Source organism: Oncorhynchus keta, chromosome 17, assembly GCF_023373465.1.
Source record: "Oncorhynchus keta strain PuntledgeMale-10-30-2019 chromosome 17, Oket_V2, whole genome shotgun sequence".
Taxonomy (NCBI): Eukaryota; Metazoa; Chordata; class Actinopteri; order Salmoniformes; family Salmonidae; genus Oncorhynchus; species Oncorhynchus keta.
The window spans coordinates 36,424,689-36,451,432 of NC_068437.1; the positions used below are offsets into that span (position 1 = coordinate 36,424,689).

Consider the following 26,744-nt stretch of genomic DNA (forward strand, 5'->3'; position numbering starts at 1 on the left):
GAAGGCCATAAAGATCATCAAGGACAACAACCACCCGAGCCACTGCCTGTTCACCCCGCTATCATCCAGAAGGCGAGGTCAGTACAGGTGCATCAAAGCTGGGACCGAGAGACTGAAAAACAGCTTCTATCTCAAGGCCATCAGACTGTTAAACAGCCACCACTAACATTGAGTGGCTGCTGCCAACACACTGACTCAACTCCAGCCACTTTAATAATGGGAATTGATGGGAAATTATGTAAAATATATCACTAGCCTTTAAACAATGCTACCTAATATAATGTTTACATACCCTACATTATTCATCTCATATGTATACGCATATACTGTACTCTATCATCTACTGCATCTTTATGTAATACATGTATCACTAGCCCCTTTAACTATGCCACTTTGTTTACATACCCATCTCATATGTATATACTGCACTCAATACCATCTACTGTACCTTGCCTATGCCGCTCTGTACCATCACTCACTCATATCTCTATGTACACATTCTTTATCCCCTTACATTTGTGTCTATAAGGTTGTAGTTTTGGAATTGTTAGCTTGATTACTTGTTGGTTATTACTGCATTGTCGGAACTAGAAGCACAAGCATTTCACTCCACTCACATTAACATCTGCTAACCAGGTGTATGTGACAAATACAATTTGATTTGATTTAGAGGGTGCTGTGAGCCAACTATTCAACTACACAGACAGATTGAGGTGTGCTGAGCCTGCAATCGGCTGCATTTAGACAGACAGCCCAATTCTGATATGCTTCCTCTCACGAATTGGTCTTTTGACCAATCAGATCAGCTTTGAAAGTTATGTGATGTGAAAAGATCAGATTGGTCAAAAGACCAATATCAAAATTGGGCTGCCCGTCTAGACAGTCCATCATGACCTAGAATGAGTTGTGAATACACGTCATGAATACATGTTACTACTTAAACCTTTAATATGCATGTCTTATTGGTTCAAGTTACCACATGTATTGTCCATTGCAAATTAGATGAACCTCCAGTCAGTCCATTGTCATGGATACCTGGAGTGATGTCACAGGTAAGGGACAAGACAGTGTGAGTTTAACCTGTTTTGTCAGGTGAACAATGCTTGGGTGTATAAGCACGTGTAAAACCACATGTATGCATGAGTGTTTGTGCGTGTTGGCATGTAGTGTCAAGGGTGGCAGAAAAATACAAATATTACTCCAAAATCATCACAAGAAAGAAATTGAGGCCATCATTGTTGAAGGATGTCGTCGTTTCACCACAGCATTTATTTTATTAGCAAAATAATGGAAATTAGTCCACTATTAGTCCCCATCCAATGGAAACAGAAGGGTTGGGGGTTAGGGGGATATGTAACCTGAAACCATTATGAAACTTATCGTCAACATCATAACAGTGCAAATACACCCATTCACCTCCCTTTGTCCCCCTAGTCTGCTACAAGGCTGTAGTTGTCATCCTCTTTTCAAAGTTTCTCTTTAAAATAATGATTTGGTGTAGGAATGTTACCATCCGCAATGTCACACCAACCATGTGACGTCGCATTAAATATACATTTGCCTTTTTGGTACATGTTCCAGAAAACAAGACTGAAAGAGGATGACAAGTAAAAATAGTCCCTTTGTATTTATATCCACACATTCATGCATGCTACTCACTCAAGCATACAGTCATGCAGCAAAGGCACTCACACACAGTCATGCACAAAGACACACACACAGCTCTCAGTATGTAAGAGTGAGTTGGTCTATCGAGAGCAAGTTGGTCTTAATTGGTCTATTCCATCATTTCCATGGATACAATAATTCTGGGATGTCAGTCATGGAAACCATATTTGGAACCAAATAGAGATAATATTTGCGGAGGGTGGTGTAATTAATTATAACATCTAAATACATCTATTACAATTTAGCTAACAAAAACAAACACACTGCAACTAAGGCATGCAAAGGCACAAGTACCTACAAATAGAAAAAAAAGTGTCCATTCCTCTCCTAGAATAAGAAGAAACGAAATGCAAAGGCCCCCCATTAAAAAAATAAAACCTTGACCTCTTAAAACAAAAACATTTTAAAAACAGTGAAAAACTCCAGCCTTAGTGACAGTTGTACAAATATTTTACACAAACGTTTTCTACAAGGCATTTTAAACCCTTTCAGAGATCAACATAAGGTAAGAGGTTAAAAGAGACGTCCTTTACAAAGTGTCCATGATCCGCCCCCCTCCAGTCACAGACGTCCCCAAGAAAGTCACTGAGCGCACTCTGGCCACCACACTGCCTGTACAGAAAGAGGGTAAAACAAAATGTTTAGATAACACCTCTGATATGCTAGGTACCTTGTCATAATGCCGATACAATCCCTTCAGACATACACACCAGGTTTGGAGGGGGGTTTATTTGGGTATCTGGGCAATTGAGCATCTGTCCAGGCCTGACTCCAGAAAGTCTTAAGGTCCCGAACAGTTACTCCGATTCCCACGTAAAATAGCCTTTTGAGTGACAAAATATTTTCCCCAATAAAACCAGGAAGTCTGAAAAGATAGACTGAGTGGGCGGGGAGCTAAAAGGCTGAGTGGGTGGAGAGCTCACCTTCTCTGACAGTTCTTTGAAAACACCTATGGTGAGCAGTATTACAGTGAGATTATTTCAAGCAAATTTGCTGATACACAAAGCAACAAACATTACAATTGCATTCTTCATCCAATCCTGTCATACATCACATAAGGTTTAACACATGATTTGTTTATCCAACTGTTTAGTTATTCTAACAGCATCAATATAGACAAAATGTTGGCTATATCATTTTGCTAGGTAGCCCAAATGGAATTGTCAGCACTGTTTATCATGCTAGCTAGCTCATCTTGGACAATTTTAGTTGAAAATTTGCAGGGTGAAGTCAGGGTACATGACATATATACAGTATATTGACTGTCAGACAATATTAAGACACCGATTATTGGAGGACCAAAAAAGCCGATACCGATTCAAATCGGTCAATAAATTTAAAAACAAATTGTAATAATGACAATTACAACAATACTGAATTAACACTTATTTTAACTTAACATAATACATCAATAAAATCCATTTAGCCTCAAGTAAATAATGAAACATGTTCAATTTGGTTTAAATAATGCAAAAACAAAGGAGAAGAAAGTAAAAGTGCAATATGTGCTATGTAAGAAAGCTAACGTTTCAGTTCCTTGCTCAGAACATGAGAACATATGAAAGCTGGTGGTTCCTTTTAACACGAGTCTTCAATATTCCCAGGTAAGAAGATTTAAGTTGTAGTTATTATAGGAATTATAGGACTATTTCCCTCTATACCATTTGTATTTCATTAACCTTTGACTATTGGATGTTCTTATAGGCACGTTAGTATTGCCAGTGTAACAGTATAGCTTCCGTCCCCCTCCTCGCTCCTCCCTGAGCTCAAACCAGCAACACAACGACAGCCACCATCGAAGCAGCATTACCCATGCAGAGTAAGGGAAACAACCACCCCAAGGCTCAGAGCGAGTGACGTTTGAAATGCTATTAGCGCGCGCTAACTAGCTAGCCATTTCACTTCGGTTACACCAGCCTCATCTCGGGAGTTGATAGGCTTTAAGTCATAAACATCGCAATGCTTGACGCACAACGAAGAGCTGCTGGCAAAACGCACTAAAGTGCAGTTGAATGAATGTTTACGCGCCTGCTTCCGTCTACCACCGCTCAGTCAGATACTTGTATGCTCAGTCAGAATATATGCAACTCAGGGCACGCTAGATAATATCTAGTAATATCATCAACCATGTGTCGTTAACTAGTGATCGATTGATTGTTTTTTATAAGATAAATTTAATCCTAGCTAGCAACTTACCCTGGCTTAATGCATTCGCGTAACAGGCAGTCTCCATGTGGAGTGAAACGAGAGAGAGGCAGGTCATTATTTTGTTGGACTAGTTAACTGTAAGGTTACAAGATTGGATCCCCCGAGCTGACAAGGCGAAAATCTGTCGTTCTGCCCCTGAACAAGGCAGTTAACCCACCGTTCCTCGGCCGTCATTGAAAATAAGAATGTGTTCTTAACTGACTTGCCTAGTTAAATAAAAGGTATAAAACACACACACACACACACACACACACACACACACACACACACACACACACACACACACACACACACACACACACACACACACACACACACACACACACACACACACACACACACACACACACACACACACACACACACACACACACACACACACACACAGTTTTGAGAAACCCTTCCCCGCTTTTGTTCCATGCAGGCTGAAGACCTAGCTAGCCAGTAACTAGCAAACACCTGACACAGATGAAAGTGGAATCCTAAAAGTATTCATGGTGCAGCGGTCTAAGGCACTGCATCGCAGTGCTAGATGCATTACTACAGACCCGGGTTTGATCCCAGGCTGTGTCGCAGCCGGCCACGACCGGAAGACTCATGATTCGTTGCACAATCGGCTCAGTGTTGTCTGAATTAGGGGAGGGTTTGGCCAGCCAGGTTGTCCTTGTCCCATCGCACTCTAGCGATGGCGGGCGCAGTGCATGCAGACTTCGGTCGCCAGTGTACTGTGTATCCTCTGAGAAATTGGTGCGGCTAGCTTCCGGGTTAAGCGAGCGGGGTGTCAAGAAGCAGTGCGGCTTGGCAGGGTCGTGTTTTGGAGGACTTATGGCTTTCAACCTTTGCCTCTCCCTAGTCTGTACGGGATTTACAGCGATGGGACAAGACTATCTATTGGATAACACGAAATTGGGGAGAAAAAGGGGGTAAAAAGTACAACAATGTGTTGTTACAGCCTGAATTCTAAATGGAATACATTGTATTTTTTTCTCACCCATTACTGGAAATGTTCCAGTACATATGTGCCCATTAGACACTTTGTAGTAGTCAGCAGGATAAGTGCACTCTGTGTGTGTGTGTCTAGGTCATTAGATGACACCATTGGACATGCACCTGTCTGGGGAGTGGGCATGTCTATTTATTTTTGTACCATTGATATGGCATGTTTCTATGCCCTAATGTGAAACCAAACTACAATTTGTGCAAGGCAAAAAAATAATGGTGGCTAAATCATTAACATAAAGAAGAGTTATTATGTGTGAGACGTAAGGATGAAACCTGTATAGAGTGTGTGCCAAGGCTGGAAAGGGAGTTACTTCATGAACCAGCTCGGCTTGTAATACTTTATAAATTAATTAATAGAGGACTACTCAGACAAGAAAATAAATCTGTGGTTACTGCTTTATAAATGAATTGTAAATTGAGGTGGCTCTCTGCAAAATCCCCGGATGTTTTGGAATTACTGAACATAACGCGCCAATGTAAAGATTTTTGGATATAAATATGAACTTTACTGAACAAAACATACATGTATTGTGTAACATACATGAGTGTCATCTGATGAAGATCATCAACGGTTAGGGGCGGCAGCGTAGCCTAGTGGTTAGAGCGTTGGACTAGTAACCGGAAGGTTGCGAGTTCAAACCCCCGAGCTGACAAGGTACAAATCTGTCGTTCTGCCCCTGAACAGGCAGTTAACCCACTGTTCCCAGGCCGTCATTGAAAATAAGAATGTGTTAACTGACTTGCCTGGTTAAATAAAGGTAAAATAAAAATAAAGTGATTAATTTTCTCTCTATTTCTGCTTTTTGTGACTCCTCTCTTTGGCTGGAAAAATGACTGTTTTTCTGTGACTTGGCTCTGACCTAACAATCGTTTGGTTTGCTTTCGTCGTAAAGCCTTTTTGAAATCGGACACTGTGGCTGGATTTACAACAAGTGTATCTTTAAAATGGTGTAAAATACATGTATGTTTGAGGAATTTTAATTATGGGATTTCTGTTGTTTTGAATTTGGCGCCCTGTAGTTTGATGAGGTGGGACGCTACCATTCCATGTACCCTAGAGAGGTTAATACTTATGTTTTGTATTTCTCATTGCTTTGCAAGTCTTGTGCCATCACTCTCTTGGGAACCAGAAGGAGAAAGTGGAGAAACTAAAAGCAGCACAGCTGAAGTGAAGGAAGTCTCCAGCTTCAGCTGGAATGTCATTCTGTTGTGTGATGAGAGATAGAAATAAGATTGTTCTATGATCACACCATACCGAGGCCATAAGTCTCTGAGTTTTTAAACATCACGGAAAGAAGGTGAAAACCTGAATCAAGACGAGAGGTTCCCCATCCGGTGATCCCAGGGGACCAGGTCTACATCCGAGTGTTCCGGAGAAAAAATAAAAATAAATAAAAAATATATAATGAAAAACATATTGACTGTTCGGGACCTTTATTACAACTTTTCTGTTATTACTGCACGTAATGAATTGCCTTTTATGAACAGAGTATTTATAACATTACGTTATACACGCTAAGTTATCACGTCGCGAATGTTATAAATGCCTTACTGCTATTAAAAACTGGTTACCAAAGTAAGTAGAGCAGTAAAAATAAATATTTTGTCATACCCGTGGTATACGGTCTGATATATGGCTTTCAGCCAATCAGCATTCAGGGCCGAAACAACCAGTTAATAATTATGTTTTGCCTACCCTAGAAGAGGCCACAGTCCTTCAGGTTGTTCTTGATGATGACATCGGTGACTGCATCGAAGACAAACTGCACATTCTTGGTGTCGGTGGCACAGGTGAAGTGGGTGTAGATCTCCTTGGTGTCCTTCCTCTTGTTCAGGTCCTCAAACTGACACTGGATGTAGGCCGCCGCCTCCTCGTACGTGTTGGAACCTGGGAGAGACGGGGCAAGGAGAGAGGGATGTGCTGTCTGTTTTTCCTTAACCATTAGGAGTTCCTGAGATGTTAAACACTTTTCCAGGTGTTGCAAGATCTAATAATCTGCACAACGTGACTGCAATTAAGACAACTTGGAACGCGCTATGTGTTCGAGTCGATTGACCCGAGCAAGACTTCTGATTCACCAGAATTTGGAATTCAAGATGATTTGTAGATAGGGTAACAGATGGTGTGTGTGTGTCTCTTACCTGCGTACTCCGGGTAACAGATAGTGAGAGGACTCTTCTTGATCTTCTCCTCGAACAGATCCTTCTTGTTGAGGAAGAGGATAATGGAGGTGTCTGTGAACCACTTGTTGTTGCAGATGGAGTCAAACAGCTTCATGCTCTCATGCATCCGGTTCTGAGGGACAGAAGGACAACCACACAATGCTTTTAGTTACATGTTCAGTGATCCCAGATCTGTTTGAACCGACTTGCCGGGAAAATGACCATTGTATTGGCAAGACAGCACAAACAGATCTGGGACCAGGCAGGCTAGTCTAGGCTTGGATGGTGTACCGTATACAGTGGCTTGCGAAAGTATTCACCCCCCTTGGCATTTTTCCTGTTTTATTTCCTTACAACCTGGAATTAGAATTGATTTATTGGGGGGTCTATATTGTTTGATTTACACAACATGCCAACCACTTTGAAGATGCTAAATATTTTTGGGTGAAACCAGCAAGAAATAAGACAAAAAATAAACAGAAAACTTGAGCATGCATAACTATTCACCCCCCCACAGTCAATACTTTGTAGAGACACCTTTTGCAGCAATTACAGCTGCAAGTCTCTTGGGGTATGTCTTTATAAGCTTGGCACATCTAGCCACTGGGATTTTTGCCCATTCTTCAAGGCAAAACTTCTCCAGCTCCTTCAAGTTGGCTGGGTTCCACTAGTGTACAGCAATCTTTAAGTCATAGCACAGATTCTCAATTAGATTGAGGTCTGGGCTTTGACCAGGCCATTCCAAGACGTTTAAATGTTTCTCCTTAAACCACTCGAATGTTGCTTTAGCAGTATGTTTAGGGTCATTGTCCTGCTGGAAGGTGAACCTCCGTCCCAGTCTCAAATCTCTGAAAGATTGAAACAGGTTACCTCAAGAATTTCCCTGTATTTAGCGCAATCCATCATTCCTTCAATTCTGACCAGTTTCCCAGTCCCTACCGATGAAAAACATCCCCAACAACATGATGCTGCCAACATCATGCTTCACCGTGGGGATGGTGTTCTCGGGGTGATGAGAGGTGTTGGGTTTGAGCCAGACAGTGTTTTCCTTGATGGCCAAAAAGCTCAATTTGTCTCATCTGACCAGAGTACCTTCTTCCATATGTTTGGGGAGTCTCCAACATGCCTTTCGGAAAACACCAAACACAGCCACTCTTCCGTAAAGCCCAGCTCTGTGGAGTGTACGGTTTAAAGTGGTCTTCTGGACAGATACTCCAATTTCCACTGTGGAGCTTTGCAGCTCCTTCAGGGTTATCTTTGGCCTCTTTGTTGCCTCTCTGATTAATGCCCTCCTTCCCTGGTCTGTGAGTTTTGGTGGGCTGCCGTCTCTTGGCAGGTTTGTTGTGGTGCCACATTCTTTCCACTTTTTAATAATGGATTTAATGGTGCTCCGTGGGATGTTCAAAGTTTCTGATATTTTTTTATAACCCAACCCTGATCTGCACTTCTCCACAACTTTGTCCCTGACCTCTTTGGTGAGCTCCTTGGTCTTCATGGTGTCACTTGCTTGGTGGTGCCCCTTGCTTTGGTGTTGCTGACTCTGGGGCCTTTCAGAACAGGTGTAGATCATGTGACACTTAAATTAAGTCCATCTGTGTGCAATCTGACTAATTATGTGACTTCTGAATTGATTGCACCAGATTTCATTTAGGGGCTTCATAGCTAAGAGGGTGAATACATACCCACGCAACACTTTCCCGTTTGTATTTTTTATTTATTTTTTTAAACAAGTTATTTTTTAAATTTCACTTCACCAATTTGGACTATTTTGGGTATGTCCATCATATGAAATCCAAATAAAAAACTGCAACAAAATAGCTAAAATGCCAAGGGGATGAATACTTAAAAGCAATGTATACCATATACCTGGGTATTTTGATTATATATATTTTTCTTCTTCAAAACAATTTCATTGAAGTTTATTAATACATTTTTAGTTAGTTTAAGATAATACATGCAGTCAATTTGTGCAATAAATTAGGAGATTACTTTACAGTTATTTTATTTTTTATTTCACCTTTACTTAATTAACTAGACAAGTCAGTTAAGAACAAATTCTTATTTATAACGACAGCATACCGGGGGAACAGTTAGTTAACTGACTTGTCACAACTTGCAGACTTGTTTACGTGTTGCTGTGCGTTTTGTTGCCAACCTTACTTTGCTACCTGACAACTTTACGGTTTTTACTTTTTAATTACCGTTTATATTTTTTCCCCTCACTCAACTTTTTTTCAATCAACTTTTTCACTCCGGACGCTTTATCTGGACGTGGTTCGTCAGGACCTCCAACAGCTGAAGCTAAGAAGTAACATTAACATGATGCCTTCTAATTGCAGTCTGTACTCATAATATACAGGAGAACGATCGCCTTATGGTGAAGATAGCTGTGTTGCAAGCCCAGCTTCAGACGCAATCGTTAGGCAAGGGTAATTTCAGTGTAGGAAAGGATGAAACAGTATCTGTGCCACCAGTAAGTACAGATGGTAACGTTAGTATAAATCCCCTCACACGGTCCCCGCAGCCGGAAAACTTTCTCATGGTTTCTGGAGGGAAATGCTGTAGGAATGCTCAACCGGTGTAGCTCATTCAGCCTACAGAAACTTTCAACCGGTTTTCCCCATTAAGCAGCGAGTCGGAGCCTGAGTCCGAGCCTTCTCTTGTCTCTACTCCTCCCGTTACGGGGTCTGAGACGCCGAAGCTTCCCACCATTAGCTCTGACAAATTGAAAACCCTAGTCATTGCCTGTTAGCCAGCCTGCCAGCTTAGTGGAGTCTGCCACTAGCACAGTCAGTGTAGTCAGCTCAGCTATCCCCATTGAGACAGTGTCTGTGCCTCGACCTGGGTTGGGCAAAACTAAACAGGAGGTGTTCGCCTTAGCAATTTCACTAGGATAAAGATTTCAATTATTATTGTCATTTTTGAAAGAGATCGTAATACCTCTCAAAATAGGGCTACTTAATGTTAGATCCCTTACTTCAAAGGCAATTATAGTCGATGAACTAATCACGGATCATAATCTTGATGTGATTGGCCTGACAAACATGGCTTAAGCCTGATGAATTTACCGTGTTAAATGAGGCCTCACCTCCTGGTTACACTAGTGACCATATCCACCGTGCATCCCGCAAAGGCGGAGGTGTTGCTAACATTTATGATCGCAAATTTCAATTTACAAAAAAAAAGACGTTTTTGTCTTTTGAGCTTCTAGTCATGAAATCTATGCAGCCTACGCAATCACTTTTTATAGCTACTGTTTACAGGCCTCCTGGGCCATATACAGCGTTCCTCATTGAGTTCCCTGAATTCCTATCGAACCTTGTAGTCATAGCAGATAATATTCAAATTTTTGGTGACTTTAATATTCACATGGAAAAGTCCACAGACCCACTCCAAAAGGCTTTCGGAGCCAACATCGACTCAGTGGGTTTTGTCCAACATGTCTCTGGACCTACTCACTGTCACAGTCATACTCTGGACCTAGTTTTGTCCCATGGAATAAATGTTGTGGATTTTAATGTTTTTCCTCATAATCTTGGACTATCGGACCACCATTTTATTAGGTTTGCAATTGCAACAAATAATCTGCTCAGACCCCAACCAAGGAGCATCAAAAGTCGTGCTATAAATTCGCAGACAACACAAAGATTCCTTGATGCCCTTCCAGACTCCCTCTGCCTACCCAAGGACGTCAGAGGACAAAAATCTGAGGAAATCAATTTAACCTTGCGCAATACCCTAGATGCAGTTGCACCCCTAAAAATTAAAAACATTTCTAATAAAGAAACTAGCTCCCTGGTGTACAGCAAATACCCGAGCTCTGAAGCAAGCTTCCAGAATATTGGAAAGGAAATGGAGCCACACCAAACTGGAAATCTTCCGACTAGCTTGGAAAGACAGTACCGTGCAGTATCGAAGAGTCCTTACTGCTGCTCGATCATCCTATTTTTCCAACTTAATTGAGGAAAATAAGAACAATCCGAAATTCCTTTTTGATACTGTCTCAAAGCTAACTAAAAAGCAGCAATACCCAAGTGAGGATGGCTTTCACTTCAGCAGTAATAAATTAATGAACTTCTTTGAGGAAAAGATCATGATTATTAAAAAGCAAATTACGGACTCCTCTTTAAATCTGCGTATTCCTTCAAAGCTCAGTTGTCCTGAGTCTGCACAACTCTGCCAGGACCTAGGATCAAGAGAGACACAAGTGTTTTAGTACTATATCTCTTGACACAATGATGAAAATAATCATGGCCTCTAAACCTTCAAGCTCCATACTGGACCCTATTCCAACTAAACTACTGAAAGAGCTGCTTCCTGTGCTTGGCCCTCCTATGTTGAACATAATAAACGGCTCTTTATCCACCGGATGTGTACCAAACCCTGTATCATTGTTATTCTAACTTCCTTTCGGAAAAGCTTACCACGACTCCATTTTGTTGCTCCCAACCTACAGACAGAAACTAAAACAAGAAGCTCCCGTGCTCAGGTCTGTTCAACGCTGGTCCGACCAATCTGATTCCACACTTCAAGACTGCTTCGATCACGTGGATTGGGATATGTTCCGCGTTGAGTCCAACAACAACATTGACGAATACGCTGATTCGGTGAGCGAGTTCATTAGAAAGTGCATTGACGATGTCGTACCCATAGCAACGATTAAAACATTCCCAAACGAGAAACCGTGGATTGATGGCAGCATTCGCGTGAAACTGAAAGCGCAAACCACCTTTTAACCAGGGCAAAGTGACCGGAATACAAACAGTGTAGCTATTCCCTCCGCAAGGCAATCAAACAAGCTAAGCGTCAATATAGAGACAAAGAGTAAACTAAACGACTACCGCCCGTAGCACTCACTTCCGTCATCATGAAGTGCTTTGAGAGACTAGTCAAGGACCATATCACCTCCACCCTACATGACACCCTAGACCCACTCCAAATTGCTTACCGCCCAAATAGGTCCACAGACGACGCAATCGAAAGCACACTGCACACTGCCCTAACCCATCTGGACAAGAGGAATACCTATGTGAGAATGCTGTTCATCGACTACAGCTCAGCATTTAACACCATCGTACCCTCCAAACTCATCATCAAGCTCGAGACCCTGGGTCTCGACCCCGCCCTGTGCAACTGGGTACTGGACTTCCTGACGGGCCGCCCCCAGGTGGGGAGGGTAGGCAACAACATCTCCACCCCGCTGATCCTCAACACTGGGGCCCCACAAGGGTGAATTATGAGCCCTCTCCTGTACTCCCTGTTCACCCATGACTGCGTGGCCATGCACACCTCCAACTCAATCATCAAGTTTGATGGACGACACTACAGTGGTAGGCTTGATTAGCAACAACGAGACGGCCTACAGGGAGGAGGTGAGAGCCCTCGGAGTGTGGCGCCAGGAAAATAACCTCACACTCAACGTCAACAAAACAAAGGAGATGATTGTGGACTTCAGGAAACAGCAGAGGGAGCACCCCTCTATCCACATCGACAGGACAGTAGTGGAGAGGGTAGTACGTTTTAAGTTCCTCTGCGTACACATCACGGACAAACTTAATTGGTCCACCCACACAGACAGTGTTGTGAAGAAGGCGCAGCTGTGCCTCTTCAACCTCAGGAGGCTGAATAAATTTGGCTTGTCACCAAAAGCACTCACAAACTTCTACAGATGCACAATCGAGAGCATCCTGTCGGGCTGTATCACCGCCTGGTATGGCAACTGCTCCGTCCACAGCCGTAAGGCTCTCCAGAGGGAGAGCTCAAAGCCATCAGACTGTTAAACAGCCACCACTAACATTGAGTGGCTGCTGCCAATACACTGACTCAACTCCAGCCACTTTAATAATGGAATTGATAGAAAAATATATCACTAGCCACTTTAAACAATGCTACTTAATGTAATGTTTACATACCCTACATTACTCATCTCATATGTATATACTGTACTCGATACCATCTACTGCATCTTGCCTATACAGTTCTCTACCATCACTCATTCATATATCTTTATGTACATATTCTTTATCCCTTTACACTTGTGTGTATAAGATAGTAGTTTTGGAATTGTTAGGTTAGATTACTCGTTGGTTATTACTGCATCGTCGGTACGAGAAACACAAGCATTTCGCTACACTAGCATTAACATCTGCTAACCATGTGTATGTGACAAATAACATTTGATTTGAACTCACGGACAAGTTCTGGCCTGGTTTAGATCTTATCTGTCGAAAAGATATCAGTTTGTCTCTGAGTGGTTTGTCCTCTGACAAATCAACTGTAAATTTCGGTGTTCCTCAAGGTTCCGTTTTAGGACCACTATTGTTTTCACTATATATTTTACCTCTTGAGGATGTCATTCGAAACATAATGTTAACTTTCACTGCTATGCGGATGACACATAGCTGTACATTTCAATGAAACATGGTGAAGCCACAAAATTGCCCTCGCTAGAAGCCTGTGCTTCAGACATAAGGAAGTGGATGGCTGCAAACTTTCTACTTTTAAACAACTCGGACAAAACAGAGATTGTTCTAGGTCCCAAGAAACAAAGAGATCTTCTGTTGAATCTGACAATTAATCTTAATGGTTGTACAGTCGTCTCAAATAAAACTGAAGGACCTCAGCGTTACTCTGGGCCCTGATCTCTCTAAACATATCAAGACTCTTTCAAGGACAGCTTTTTTTACATCTACATTTAAAAAACAATCTGAAATTTCTGTCCAAAAATGCTGCAAAAAAATGAATCCATGCTTTTGTTACTTCTCGGTTACTGCAATGCTCTACTTTCCGGCTACCCGGATAGAGCACTAAATAAACTTCAGTTAGTGCTAAATACGGCTGCTAGAATCCTGACTAGAACCTAAACATTTGATCATATTACTCCAGTGCTAGCCTCCCTACACTGGCTTCCTGTCAAGGCAAAGGCTGATTTCAAGGTTTTACTGCTAACCTACAAAGCATTACATGGGCTTGCTCCTACCTATCTCTCTGATTTGGTCCCGCCGTACATACCTACACGTACGCTACGGTCACAAGACGCAGGCCTCCTAACTGTCCCTAGAATTTCTAAGCAAACAGCTGGAGGCAGGGTTCTCTCCTATAGAGCTCCATTTTTATGGAATGGTCTGCCTACCCATGTGAGAGCCGCAAACTCTGTCTAAACCTTTATGTCTTCACTGAAGACTCATCTCTTCAGTGGGTCATATGATTGAGTGTAGTCTGGCCCAGGAGTGTGAAGGTGAACGGAAAGGCTCTGGAGCAACGAACCGCCCTTGCTGTCTCTGCCTGGCCGGTTCCCCTCTTTCCACTGGGATTCTCTGCCTCCAACCCTATTACAGGGGCTGAGTCACTGGCTTACTGGTGCTCTTCCATGCCGTCCCTAGGAGGGGTGCGTCACTTGAGTGGGTTGAGTCACTGATGTGATCTTCCTGTCTGGGTTGGCCCCCCCCTTGGGTTGTGCCGTGGCGGAGATGTTTGTGGGCTATACTCGGCCTTGTCTCAGGATGGTAAGTTGGTGGTTGAATATATCCCTCGAGTGGTGTGGGGGCTGTGCTTTGGCAAAGTGGGTGGGGTTATATCCTTATTGTTTGGCCCTGTCCGGGGGTATCATCGGATGGGGCCACAGTGTCTCCTGACCCCTCCTGTCTCAGCCTCCAGTATTTATGCTGCAGTAGTTTGTGTGTCGGGGGGCTAGGGTCAGTTTGTTATATCTGTTATATCTGGAATATTTCTCCGGTCTTATCCAGTGTCCTGTGTGAATTTAAGTATGCTCTCTCCAATTCTCTCTTTCTTTCTCTCTCTAGGAGAGTCCTAGGACCATGCCTCAGGACTACCTGGCATGACTCCATGACTCCTTGCTATCCTCAGTCCACCTGGCCATGCTGCTGCTCCAGTTTCAACTGTTCTGCCTGCGGCTATGGAATCCTGACCTGTTCACCGGACGTGCTACCTGTCCCAGACCTATTATTTGACCATGCTGGTCATTTATGAACATTTGAACATCTTGGCCATGTTCTGTTATAATCTCCACCCGGCACAGCCAGAAGAGGGCTGGCCACCTCTCATAGCCTGGTTCCTCTCTAGATTTCTTCCAAGGTTTTGGCCTTTCCTAGCCAACGTGCTTCAACACCTGCATTGCTTGCTGTTTGGGGTTTTAGGCTGAGTTTCTGTACAGCACTTTGAGATATCCGCTAATGTACGAAGGGCTATATAAATACATTTGATTTGATTTGTTCAGGGGCAGAACGACACATTATTACCTTGGAAGCTCAGGGATTTGATCCAGCAACCTTTAGTTTACTTGCCCAATGCTCCTACCCGCCAGTAAGGGATGACAAATGTGCAAAGCATGAGAGAGTGTAGGAGGGGGATGAGGAAAGGAAGAAAATGAACAGGGATGACAGAGGGAGAGTGCACAATAACAATGACTGATGCGCAGGGGCTGAGAGAGAGAGATAGATAGAATGAGGGCGAGGGAGGGATGAATCTCACCATCTCCTCGTCCTCGGCCAGCACCAGGTCGTAGTCACTCAGCGCCACACAGAAGATGATGGCAGTGACTCCCTCAAAGCAGTGGATCCACTTCTTCCTCTCTGACCTCTGACCCCCCACATCAAACATCCTGGGGAGAAAATATAAATACAGACTTAGCATGAACGCGCAAACACACATGAAAACTCAAAGTATTTTCAAACATCACACTACTCATTAACACTACAGCCAGCAAACTTCAGACCTGAATTGAACACTCTTGACTATAGAGGGTGACACACACCCAGAGGGTGTTGTGAGTTGGCTTAGACTATTGAGATAGACCCTTAGAGTGGGTACACTAGAGACGGTGTCTCACTTGAAGTGGAGGTCTTTGAAGGTGAAGTGCGTCTCCACAATGCCGGTGGTCTTCACCCTGGTCCTCAGCACATCCTGCTGGGTGGGTACGTACGCTCCGTGGGCTATCCTATCCAGGTCATTCAGATAACTGAGAGAGAAAAGGCAGAAGGAGAGAGTGGGAGTAAGATGAGGGGGGGGGATAGGGAGGTCTGTCTGTTGTAGTTGTATGAAGGATGTTAGTGTACTCTGAAGCAGGAGTGTGTGCGCAAGGTTCTCCCCAAAGAATGTAAGAGGGGCACACCGACTCCTTGTGGACTTGGCTGCGCCACCATGTAAAAATCTACCATCTGAAAAAGATGTCCGAAAGTGCCCTGCATTTCTAATATACAGTACCAGTCAAAAGTTTGGACACACCTACTCATTCAAGGGTTTTCCTTTATTTTTACTATTTTCTACATTGTATAATAATAGTGAAGACATCAAAACTATGAAATAACATATGGAATCAAGTAGTACCCAAAGTGTTAACCAAAACAAAATATATTTTATATTTGAAATTCTTCATAGTAGCCACCCTTTGCCTTGGTGACAGCTTTGCACACTCTTGGCATTCTCTCAACCAGCTTCATGAGGAATGCTTTTCCAACAGTCTTGAATGAGTTCCAACACGCTGAGCACTTGTTGGCTGCTTTTCCTTCACTCTGCGGTCCAACTCATCCCAAACCATAGCACTTGGGTTGAGGTTGGGTGATTGTGGAGGCCAGGTCACCTGATGCAGCACACCATCACTCTTTTTCTTGGTCAAAAAGCCCATACACAGCCTCAAGGTGTGTTGTGGGTCATTGTCCTGCTGAAAAGCAAATGATAGTGTGACTAAGTGCAAACCAGATGGGATGGAGTATCGCTGCATAATACTGTGGTTAAGTGTGATTTCGACTCATCAGACCAAAGGACTTTAGTAGTGGTGTCTTTGCAGAAATTCGACCACGAAGGCCTGGTTCACACAGTCTCCTCTGAACAGTTGATGTTGACATGTGTCAGTTACTTAAACTCTGAAGCATTTATGTGGGCTGCAATCTGAGGTGCAGTTAACCTCTGGGGTCATTGTCAGTATTTTGACATCCGGATGATAAGCGTGCCCAAAGTAAACTGCCTGTTACTCAGGCTCAGAAGCTCAGATATGCATATAATTGGTAGATTTAGATAGAACTGTTTTGGCAGGCGAAACCCCGAGTATAAACCATCCCAAAAAAAATAAACATTTCAGTTTACCACTATTTTCAATGGCTAGTACTATAATTATCATCCCAAGTCCTCCCAAATTGCAGTTCCTATGGCTTCCACTAGATGTCAGTCTTTAGAAAGAGTTTCAGGCTGGTTTTTGGAAAAATTACCCAGAAATTGCAGATTTTTTTCGGTGGCTCCCATTTTGGCTGTAGTGTTTCCAAGCGCGTGGAGGAAAGCGCGTTCTTTCTTTTTTATCTCTGGTAATGAACATATTATTCTCAGTCTTAAACTTTATAGTTTATTTGCGTATTAGGATACCTAAGGTTTGATTATAAACGTGGTTTGAAAAAGTTTATTAGTAACATTTGGGATTAATTTTGTATGCATTTTGATGGAGGAAAACAGTGGATTATTGACTGAAGCACACCAGCTAAACTGAGTTTTTATGGATATAAAGGACATTATCGAATTACCATTTGTGATGTAACTGGGACCTTTTGGAGTGCCAACAGAAGAAGATCAAAAGGTAAGGCATTTTTTATATCGCTATTTCTGACTTTTGTGTCGCACCTGCCTGGTTGAAATATGATTTTCATGTGTTTGTATGCGGGGTGCTGTCCTCAGATAATCGCATGGTTTGCGTTTTCATTTAAATGCATTCCAGGAGACCACCTCATGAAGCTGGTTGAGAGAATGCCAAAAGTGTGCAAAGCTGTCATCAAGGCAAAAGGTGGCAACTGAAGAATCTCAAATATAAAATATATTTTGATTTGTTTAACACTTTCTTGGTTACTACATTATTCCATGTGTGTTATTTCATAGGTTTGATATCTTCACTATTATTCTACAATGTAGAAAATGTTGTTTTTTTTAAAATAAGAAAACCCTTGAATGAGCAGGTGTCCAAACTTGACTGGTTGTGTGTATGTATATAAAAATAAGACAAATATGAAAATACAATATATATAGTGCATTCGGAAAATATTCAGACCTCCTGACTTTTCCCCACATTGTTACGTAAAGAGCCTTATTCTAAAATTGATGAAATTGTTTCCCCTCAATCTACACACAATACCCCATAATGACAAAGCAAAAACAGATTTAGTAATTTTTGCAAAAAATACATGAAACAATATGGAAATATGACATTTACATAAGTATTCAGACCCTTTACTCAGTACTTTGTTGAAGCACCTTTGGCAGTGATTACAGTCTCAAATCTTCTTGGGTATGACGCTACAAGCTTGAAACAAATGTATTTGGGGAGTTTCTCCCATTCTTCTCTGCAGATCCTCTCAAGTTCTGTCAGGTTGGATGGGGAATATCGCTAAACAGCTATTTTCAGATCTCTCCAGAGATGTTCGATTGGGTTCAAGTCCAGGCTCTGGCGGGGCCACTCAAGGAAAATCATAGACTTGTCCTGAAGCCACTCCTGTGTGCTTAGGGTCGTTGTCCTCCTGGAACATGAACCTTCGCCCCAGTCTGAACTCCTGAGCGCCATGGAGCAGGTTATCATCAAGGATCTGTTTGTACTTTTCTCCATTCATCTTTCCCTCGATCCTAGGACTAGTCTCCCAGTCCCTGAATAACATCCCCACAGCACGATGCTGCCACCACCATGCTTCACCGTAGGGATGGTGCAAGGTTTCCTACAGACGTGACGCTTGGCATTTCAGGCCAAAGAGTTCAATATTGGTTTCATCCGACCAGAGAATCTTGTTTCTCATGGTCAGAATCCTTTAGATGCCTTTTGGCAAACTCCAACCGGGCTGTCATGTGCTTTTTATTGAGAAGTGGCTTCCGTGTGGCCACTCTACCATGAAGGCCTGATTGGTGGAGTGCTGCAGAGATGCTTGTCCTTCTGGAAGGTTCTCCATATAGGTACTCTAGAGCTCTGTCAGAGTGACCATCGGGTTCTTGGTTCTTGGTCACCCCCCCCGATTGCTCAGTTGGCCAGGTGGCCAGCACTAGGAAGAGTCTTGGTGGTACCAAAATTATTCCATTTAAGAATGATGGAGGCCACGTTGTTCTTGGGGACCTTCAATGTTGCAGAATTGTTTTGCTACCCTTCTCCAGATCTGTGCCTCGACACAATCCTGTCTATGAGCTCCATAGACAATTCCTTTGACCTCATGGCTTGGTTGTTGCTAAACTATGGGACCTTATATATTGGTGTGTTCCTTTCCAAATCATGTCCAATCAATTGAATTTACCATAGGTGGATTCCAATCAAGGTTGTAAAAACATCAAGGATGATCAATGGAAACAGGATGCACCGGAGCTCAATTTCAAATCTCATAGCAAAGGGTCTGAATGCGTATGTAAATAAGGCATCTTTCTTTGTAAATGTGCAAAAATGTCTACAAACCTGTTTTTGCTTTGTAATTATGGGGTATTGTGTGTAGATTTGAGAAACAAAAGTATTTAATCCATTTTAGAATAAGGCTGTAATGAAATGTGGAAAAAGTCAAGGGATCTGAATATTTTCCAAATGCACTGTATATAAACAAATGTATGTGGACACCCCTTCAAATTAGTGGATTTTGATATTTCAGTCACACCCATTGCTGACAAGTGTATAACAATTGAGCACACAGCCATGCAATCTCCATAGACAAACTTTGGCAGTAGAAGCGCTAATCCAAAATGTTAATCCAAAATGGTGTTTGATGGAGTCGAGGGCTCTGTGCAGGCCAGACAAGTTCTTCCACACCGATCGAGACAAAACATTCCTGTATGGACCTCGCTTTGTGCACATGGGCATTGTCATACTGAAACAGGAAAGGACCTTCCCCAAACTGTTGCCACAAAGTCGGAAGCACAGAATCGTCTAGAATGTCATTGTATGCTGTAGCGTTAAGATTCCCCTTCACTGGAACTAAGAGGCCTAGTCCGAACCATGAAAAACAGCCCCAGACCATTATGTACACTACCGTTCAAACATTTGTGGTCACTTTGAAATGTGTTTTTCTTTCAAAAACAAGGACATTATTTGTCCATTAAAATAACAAATTGATCAGAAATACAGTGTATACATAGTTAATGTTGTAAATGACTATTGTAGCTGGAAATGGCAGATTTTATATGGAATATCTACAGAGGCCTATTATCAGCAACCATCACTCCTGTGTTCCAATGGCACGTTGTGTTAGCTAACCCAAGTTCATAATAAAGAAAAAGGCTAATTGATCATTTGAAAACCCTTTTGCAATTATGTTAGCACAGCTGAAAGACACCTCAAGTCCTCAACTGGCAACTTCATTAAATAGTACCTGCAAAACACCAGTCTCAACGTCAACAGTGAAGAGGCGAACCTGGGATGCTGGTCGGCTTCAATAAGTGCATCGACGAAGTCATCTCAGTGACCGTACGTACATATCCCAACCAGATGCCATGGATGAAAGACAACATTCACACCGAGCTAAAGGCTAGAACTGCCGCTTTCAAGGAGCGGGACACTAATCTGGAAGCTAATAAGAAATCACACTATGCCCTCAGACAAACCATCAAACAGGCAAAGCGTCAATACAGGCTTAAGATTGAACAAAACTACACCAGCTCTGACGTTCATCGGATTTGGCAGTGCTTGCAAATTATTATGGACTACAAATGGAAACCCAGCCACGTGCAGCCCAGTGACGCAAGCCTACAAGACGAGCTAAATGCCTTTTATGCTTGCTCCTAGGCAAGCAACACTGAAGCACGCATGAGAGCAAAAGATCTAACGGACGACTGTGATCACGCACTCCGCAACCGATGGAAGCAAGACCTTTAAACTGGTCAACATTCACAAGGCTGCAGGGCCAGATGGATTACCAGGATGTGTACTCGGAGCATGCGCGGACCAACTGGCAAGTGCCTACACTGACATGTCCAACCTCTCCCTGACGGAGTCTAATACCAACATGTTTCAAGAAGACCACCATAGTCCCTGTGCCCAAGGAAGTAAAGGTAACCAGCCTAAATGACTACCACCCCGTAGCACTCATGTCGGTAGCCAGCCAAGGCTGGTCATGGCTCACATCAACACCATTATCCCAGAAACCCTAGGCCCACTTCAATTCGCATACCGCCCCAACAGATCCACAGCTAACACAATCTCAATCGTACTCCACACTGCCCTTTTCCACATGGACAAAAGGAACACTTACAGTTGAAGTTGGAAATTTACATTTACATTTAAGTCATTTAGCAGACGCTCTTATCCAGAGCGACTTACAAATAGGTGCATTCACCTTATGACATCCAGTGGAACAGTCACTTTACAATAGTGCATCTAAATCGTTTACATACACTTAGGTTGGAGTCATTAAAACTTGTTTTTCAACCACTCCACAAATTTCTTGTTAACAAACTATAGTTTTGGCAAGTCAATTAGGACATTTACTTTGTGCATGACACAAGTAATTTTTCCAACAATGGTTTACAGACAGATTATTTCACTGTATAACAATTCCAGTGGGTCAGATGTTTACACACACTAAGTTGACTAACTTTAAACAGCTTAGAAAATTCCAGAAAATGATGTCATGGTTTCAGAAGCTTCTGATTGGCTAATTGGCATCATTTGAATTAACTGGAGGTGGACCTGTGGATGTATTTCAAGGCCTACCTTCAAACTCAGTGCCTCTTTGCTTGACATCATGGAAAAATAAAAAGGAATCAGCCAAACAATTTTTTTTTGTGTAGACCTCCACTTGTCTGGTTCATTATTGGTTACAAGTCCAATGCTCTAACCACTAAGCTACCTGCCACGCCAATGAGGTCTACACCCGTTGTATTCAGCTAATTTTTGATTGGATTAGTTCTCTTTATTTCCCCACCTTTATTTAACCAGGTAGGCCAGTAGAGAACAAGTTCTCACTGCGACCTGGCCAAGATAAAGCAAAGCAGTGCAACAAAAACAACAGAGTTACACAAACAAACGTACAGTCAAAAACAAAATAGAAAAATCTATGTACAGTGTAAAAAATGTAAAAGATTAGGAGGTAAGGCAAAAAAATAGGCCATAGAGGTGAAATAATTACAATTTAGCATTAACACTGGAGTGTGCAGATGATGATGTGCAAGTAGAGATACTGGGGTGCAAAAGAGCAAAAATATAAAAATCAATATGGGGTTGAGGTAGTTGGGTGTGCTATTTACAGATTGGCTGTGTACAGGTACAGGGATCGGTAAGCTGCTCTGACAGCTGATGCTTAAAGTTAGAGGGAGATATAAGACTCCAGCTTCAGTGATTTTTGGAATTCGTTCCAGACATTGGCAGCAGAGAACTGGAAGGAAAGGCAGCCAAAATAGGTGTTGGCTTTGGGGATGACCAGTGAAATATATCTGCTGGAGCGCATGCTACGGGTGGGTGATGAAATGGTGACCAGTGAGCTGAGGTAAGGCGGGGCGTTACCTAGCAAAGACTTCTAGATGACCTGGAGCCCGTGGGGTAGGCAACGACTATGTAGCGAGGGCCAGCCGACCAGAGCATACACGTCGCAGTGGTGGGTAGTACAGTGGGGCAAAAAAGTATTTAGTCAGCCACCAATTGTGCAAGTTCATCCACTTAAAAAGATGAGGCCTGTAATTTTCATCATAGGTACACTTCAACTATGACAGACAAAATGAGAGAAAAAAATCCAGAAAAATCACATTGGATTTTTAATGAATTTATTTGCAAATTATGGTGGAAAATAAGTATTTGCTCAATAACAAAAATGTCTTTGTTATATACCCTTTGTTGGCAATGATGGAGGTCAAACGTTTTCTGTAAGTCTTCACACACTGTTGCTGGTATTTTGGCCAATTCCTCCATGCAGATCTCCTCTAGAGCAGTGATGTTTTGGGGCTGTTGCTGGGCAACACAGACTTTCAACTCCCTCCAAAGATGATCTATGGGGTTGAGATCTGGAGACTGGCTAGGCCACTCCAGGACCTTGAAATGCTTCTTACGAATCAAATCAAATCAAATCAAATTTATTTATATAGCCCTTCGTACATCAGCTGATATCTCAAAGTGCTGTACAGAAACCCAGCCTAAAACCCCAAACAGCAAACAATGCAGGTGTAAAAGCACGGTGGCTAGGAAAAACTCCTAGAAAGGCCAAAACCTAGGAAGAAACCTAGAGAGGAACCGGGCTATGTGGGGTGGCCAGTCCTCTTCTGGCTGTGCCGGGTAGAGATTATAACAGAACATGACCAAGATGTTCAAATGTTCATAAATGACCAGCATGGTCGAATAATAATAAGGCAGAACAGTTGAAACTGGAGCAGCAGCAGTCAGGTGGAATGGGGACAGCAAGGAGCCATCATGTCAGGTAGTCCTGGGGCACTGTCCTAGGGCTCAGGTCCTCCGAGAGAGAGAGAAAGAAAGAGAGAATTAGAGGAGCATATGTGGGGTGGCCAGTCCTCTTTTGGCTGTGCCGGGTGGAGATTATAACAGAACGTGGCCAAGATGTTCAAATGTTCATAAATGACTAGCATGGTTGAATAATAGTAAGGCAGAACAGTTGAAACTGGAGCAGGAGCATGGCCAGGTGGACTGGGGACAGCAAGGAGTCCTCATGTCTGGTAGTCCTGGGGCATGGTCCTAGGGCTCAGGTCCTCCGAGAGAGAGAAAGAAAGAGAGAAGGAGAGAATTAGAGAACGCACACTTAGATTCACACAGGACACCGAATAGGACAGGAGAAGTACTCCAGATATAACAAACTGACCCTAGCCCCCCGACACAAACTACTGCAGCATAAATACTGGAGGCTGAGACAGGAGGGGTCAGGAGACACTGTGGCCCCATCCGAGGACACCCCCGGACAGGGCCAAACAGGAAGGATATAACCCCACCCACTTTGCCAAAGCACAGCCCCCACACATATCTTCAACCACCAACTTACCATCCTGAGACAAGGCCGAGTATAGCCCACACGAAGCCACTCCTTCATTGCCCGGGCGGTGTGTTTGGGATCATTGTCATGCTGAAAGACACAGCCACGTTTCATCTTCAATGCCCTTGCTGATGGAAGGAGGTTTTCACTCAAAATCTCACGATACATGGCCCCATTCATTCTTTCCTTTACACGGATCAGTCGTCCTGGTCCCTTTGCAGAAAAACAGCCCCAAAGCATGATGTTTCCACCCCCATGCGTCACAGTAGGTATGGTGTTCTTTGGATGCAACTCAGCGTTCTTTGCCTTCCAAACACGACAAGTTGAGTTTTTACCAAAAACATATATTTTGGTTTCATCTGACCATATGACATTCTACCAATCTTCTTCTGGATCATCCAAATGCTCTGTAGCAAACTTCAGACGGGCCTGGACATGTACTGGCTTAAGCAGGGGGACACGTCTGGCACTGCAGGATTTGAGTCCCTGGCGGCGTAGTGTGTTACTGATGGTAGGCTTTGTTACTTTGGTCCCAGCTCTCTGCAGGTCATTCACTAGGTCCCCCCTTGTGGTTCTGGGATTTTTGCTCACCGTTCTTGTGATCATTTTGACCCCACGGGGTGAGATCTTGCATGGAGCCCCAGATCGAGGGAGATTATCAGTGGTCTTGTATGTCTTCCATTTCCTAATAATTGCTCCCACAGTTGATTTCTTCAAACCAAGCTGCTTACCTATTGCAGATTCAGTCTTCCCAGCCTGGTGCAGGTCTACAATTTTGTTTCTGGTGTCCTTTGACAGCTCTTTGGTCTTGGCCATAGTGGAGTTTGGAGTGTGACTGTTTGAAGTTGTGGACAGGTGTCTTTTATACTGATAACAAGTTCAAACAGGTGCCATTAATACAGGTAACGAGTGGAGGACAGAGGGGCCTCTTAAAGAAGAAGTTACAGGTCTGTGAGAGCCAGAAATCTTGCTTGTTTGTAGGTGACCAAATACTTATTTTCCACCATAATTTGCAAATAAATGCATTAAAAATCCTACAATGTGATATTCTGGATTTTCCCCCCTCATTTTGTCTGTCATAGTTGAAGTGTACCTATGATGACAATTACAGGCCTCTCATCTTTTTAAGTGGGAGAACTTGCACAATTGGTGGCTGACTAAATACTTTTTTGCCCCACTGTATATTTGGCTTTGGTGACAAAACGGATGGCACTGTGATAGACTACATCCATTTTGCTGAGTAGAGTGTTGGAGTCTATTTTGTAAATGATGTTGCCAAAGTCAAGGATTGATAGGATAGTCAGTTTTACGAGGGTGTGTTTGGCAGCATGAGTGAAGGAAGCTTTGTTGTGAAATCGGAAGCCAATTCTAAATTTAATTAAGGATTGGAGATGCTTAATTTGAGTTTGGAAGGAGTGTTTACAGTCTAACCAAACACCTAGCTATTCGTAGTTGTCTACATATTCTAAGTCAGAACCGTCCAGAGTAGTGATGCTAGAGCATGCATTTAGTTTTACTAGCATTTAAAAGCAGTTGGAGGCCACGGAAGGAGTGTTGTATGGCATTGAAGCTTGTTTGGAGGTTTGTTATCACAGTGTCCAAGGAAGGGCCAGATGTATACAGAACGGTGTCGTATGAAGTTTCATATGAAGTGTGTGTGTGTGTGTGTGTGTGTGTGACTGCCTTGCTCAGTTAGCAAGCTAGCCAGCTAACAAGCTTGTGCACATTATTCAACCTAACATATTTTTTTTATTTTATTCAAGCACAAAACTCTTTAGCTGGATGTAAAATATGTAAAGACTTGCTACAGAAGCTTTTAAGGTAAAACAAATCAATTGTTTACAATTAAAAAAAAAAAAAGATATTTGATATTCAAATTAGTAGTTAGTCTTGTCCCATCGTTGTAACTCCCGTACCGACTGGGGAGAGCCATGAGTCCTCCGAAACACATCCCCTGCCAAGCCAAACTGCTTCTTGACACTGCTTGCGTAACCCAGAAGCCAGCAGGACCATGCATGCACCCAGCCGGCCACAGGAGTCGCTAGAGCGCAATGGGACTAGGCCATCCCGGCTGGCCAAAACCTCCCCTAACCCAGACAATGCTGGGCCAATTGTGCACCACCTCATGGATTTCCCGGTTGCGGCCGGCTTTAGAATAGCCCTTGATCGAACCAGTGGCTTAGACCGCTGCGCTAGTCGGGAGGCACCAAGTTACAACAATTCTGATGTCGGCTCCCCAATTGGCTGAAAGTCAAGTTGTCGTCCACTGCCGACTGCCGAGCATTGCGATTCTACAAGTAGAAACAGCAGGTTCGTTGTTACAAGGTCGGTATGCAGCAGTAAATATTTCGTTCTCGCAAGATAATTAATTGCCTCCTATCGGCAGTCAGATTTTCTGTCTCACACTTAAAGAATGGAACACAAAAATTATTTCCACATGTTTTTCTTAACAGAACCTGGTTCTTTGCCCGAATCACTTAATTGGCTATTTTTAAAAAAAAGATGTGTATACTGTGGAAAATATTTCAATAAAATAAATTAAATAATGTATTTGCACTTAATCACTGTTTGCTACTTTATTTGTTATCATTTAAGGCTTTAGGTTACAGGAAATGGCAGTTACAGGTGTACATTTACACTTTAGTTTCTCTTATCTTGCATTTGTCAAGTGCAAGTGTTGGTTTAGGAGAGGAGGGTTAGGAAGGGGATTATTTAAGATACTCTTTGAAGAGATAGGGTTTCAGGTGCTTTGGGATGGGAAGGGACTGCAGTCCTAGC

General features: G+C 42.8%; 1 protein-coding gene across 1 annotated transcript in view; it reads right to left on the reverse strand.

The window, feature by feature from the left end:
* Positions 1-1,235: 1,235 nt before the first annotated feature.
* Positions 1,236-26,744, reverse strand: part of LOC118395782 (guanine nucleotide-binding protein G(i) subunit alpha-1) — a 67,403-nt gene continuing 41,894 nt past the window's right edge. The window contains exons 5-9 of the mRNA XM_035789706.2: positions 15,890-16,018; positions 15,532-15,661; positions 7,021-7,174; positions 6,575-6,766; positions 1,236-2,280 (exon numbers count right to left, since the gene is read on the reverse strand). Coding sequence (XP_035645599.1) covers positions 6,576-6,766; positions 7,021-7,174; positions 15,532-15,661; positions 15,890-16,018 — 604 coding nt within the window. The 3' untranslated portion in view covers positions 1,236-2,280; position 6,575. The remainder of the gene's footprint in view (positions 2,281-6,574; positions 6,767-7,020; positions 7,175-15,531; positions 15,662-15,889; positions 16,019-26,744) is intronic.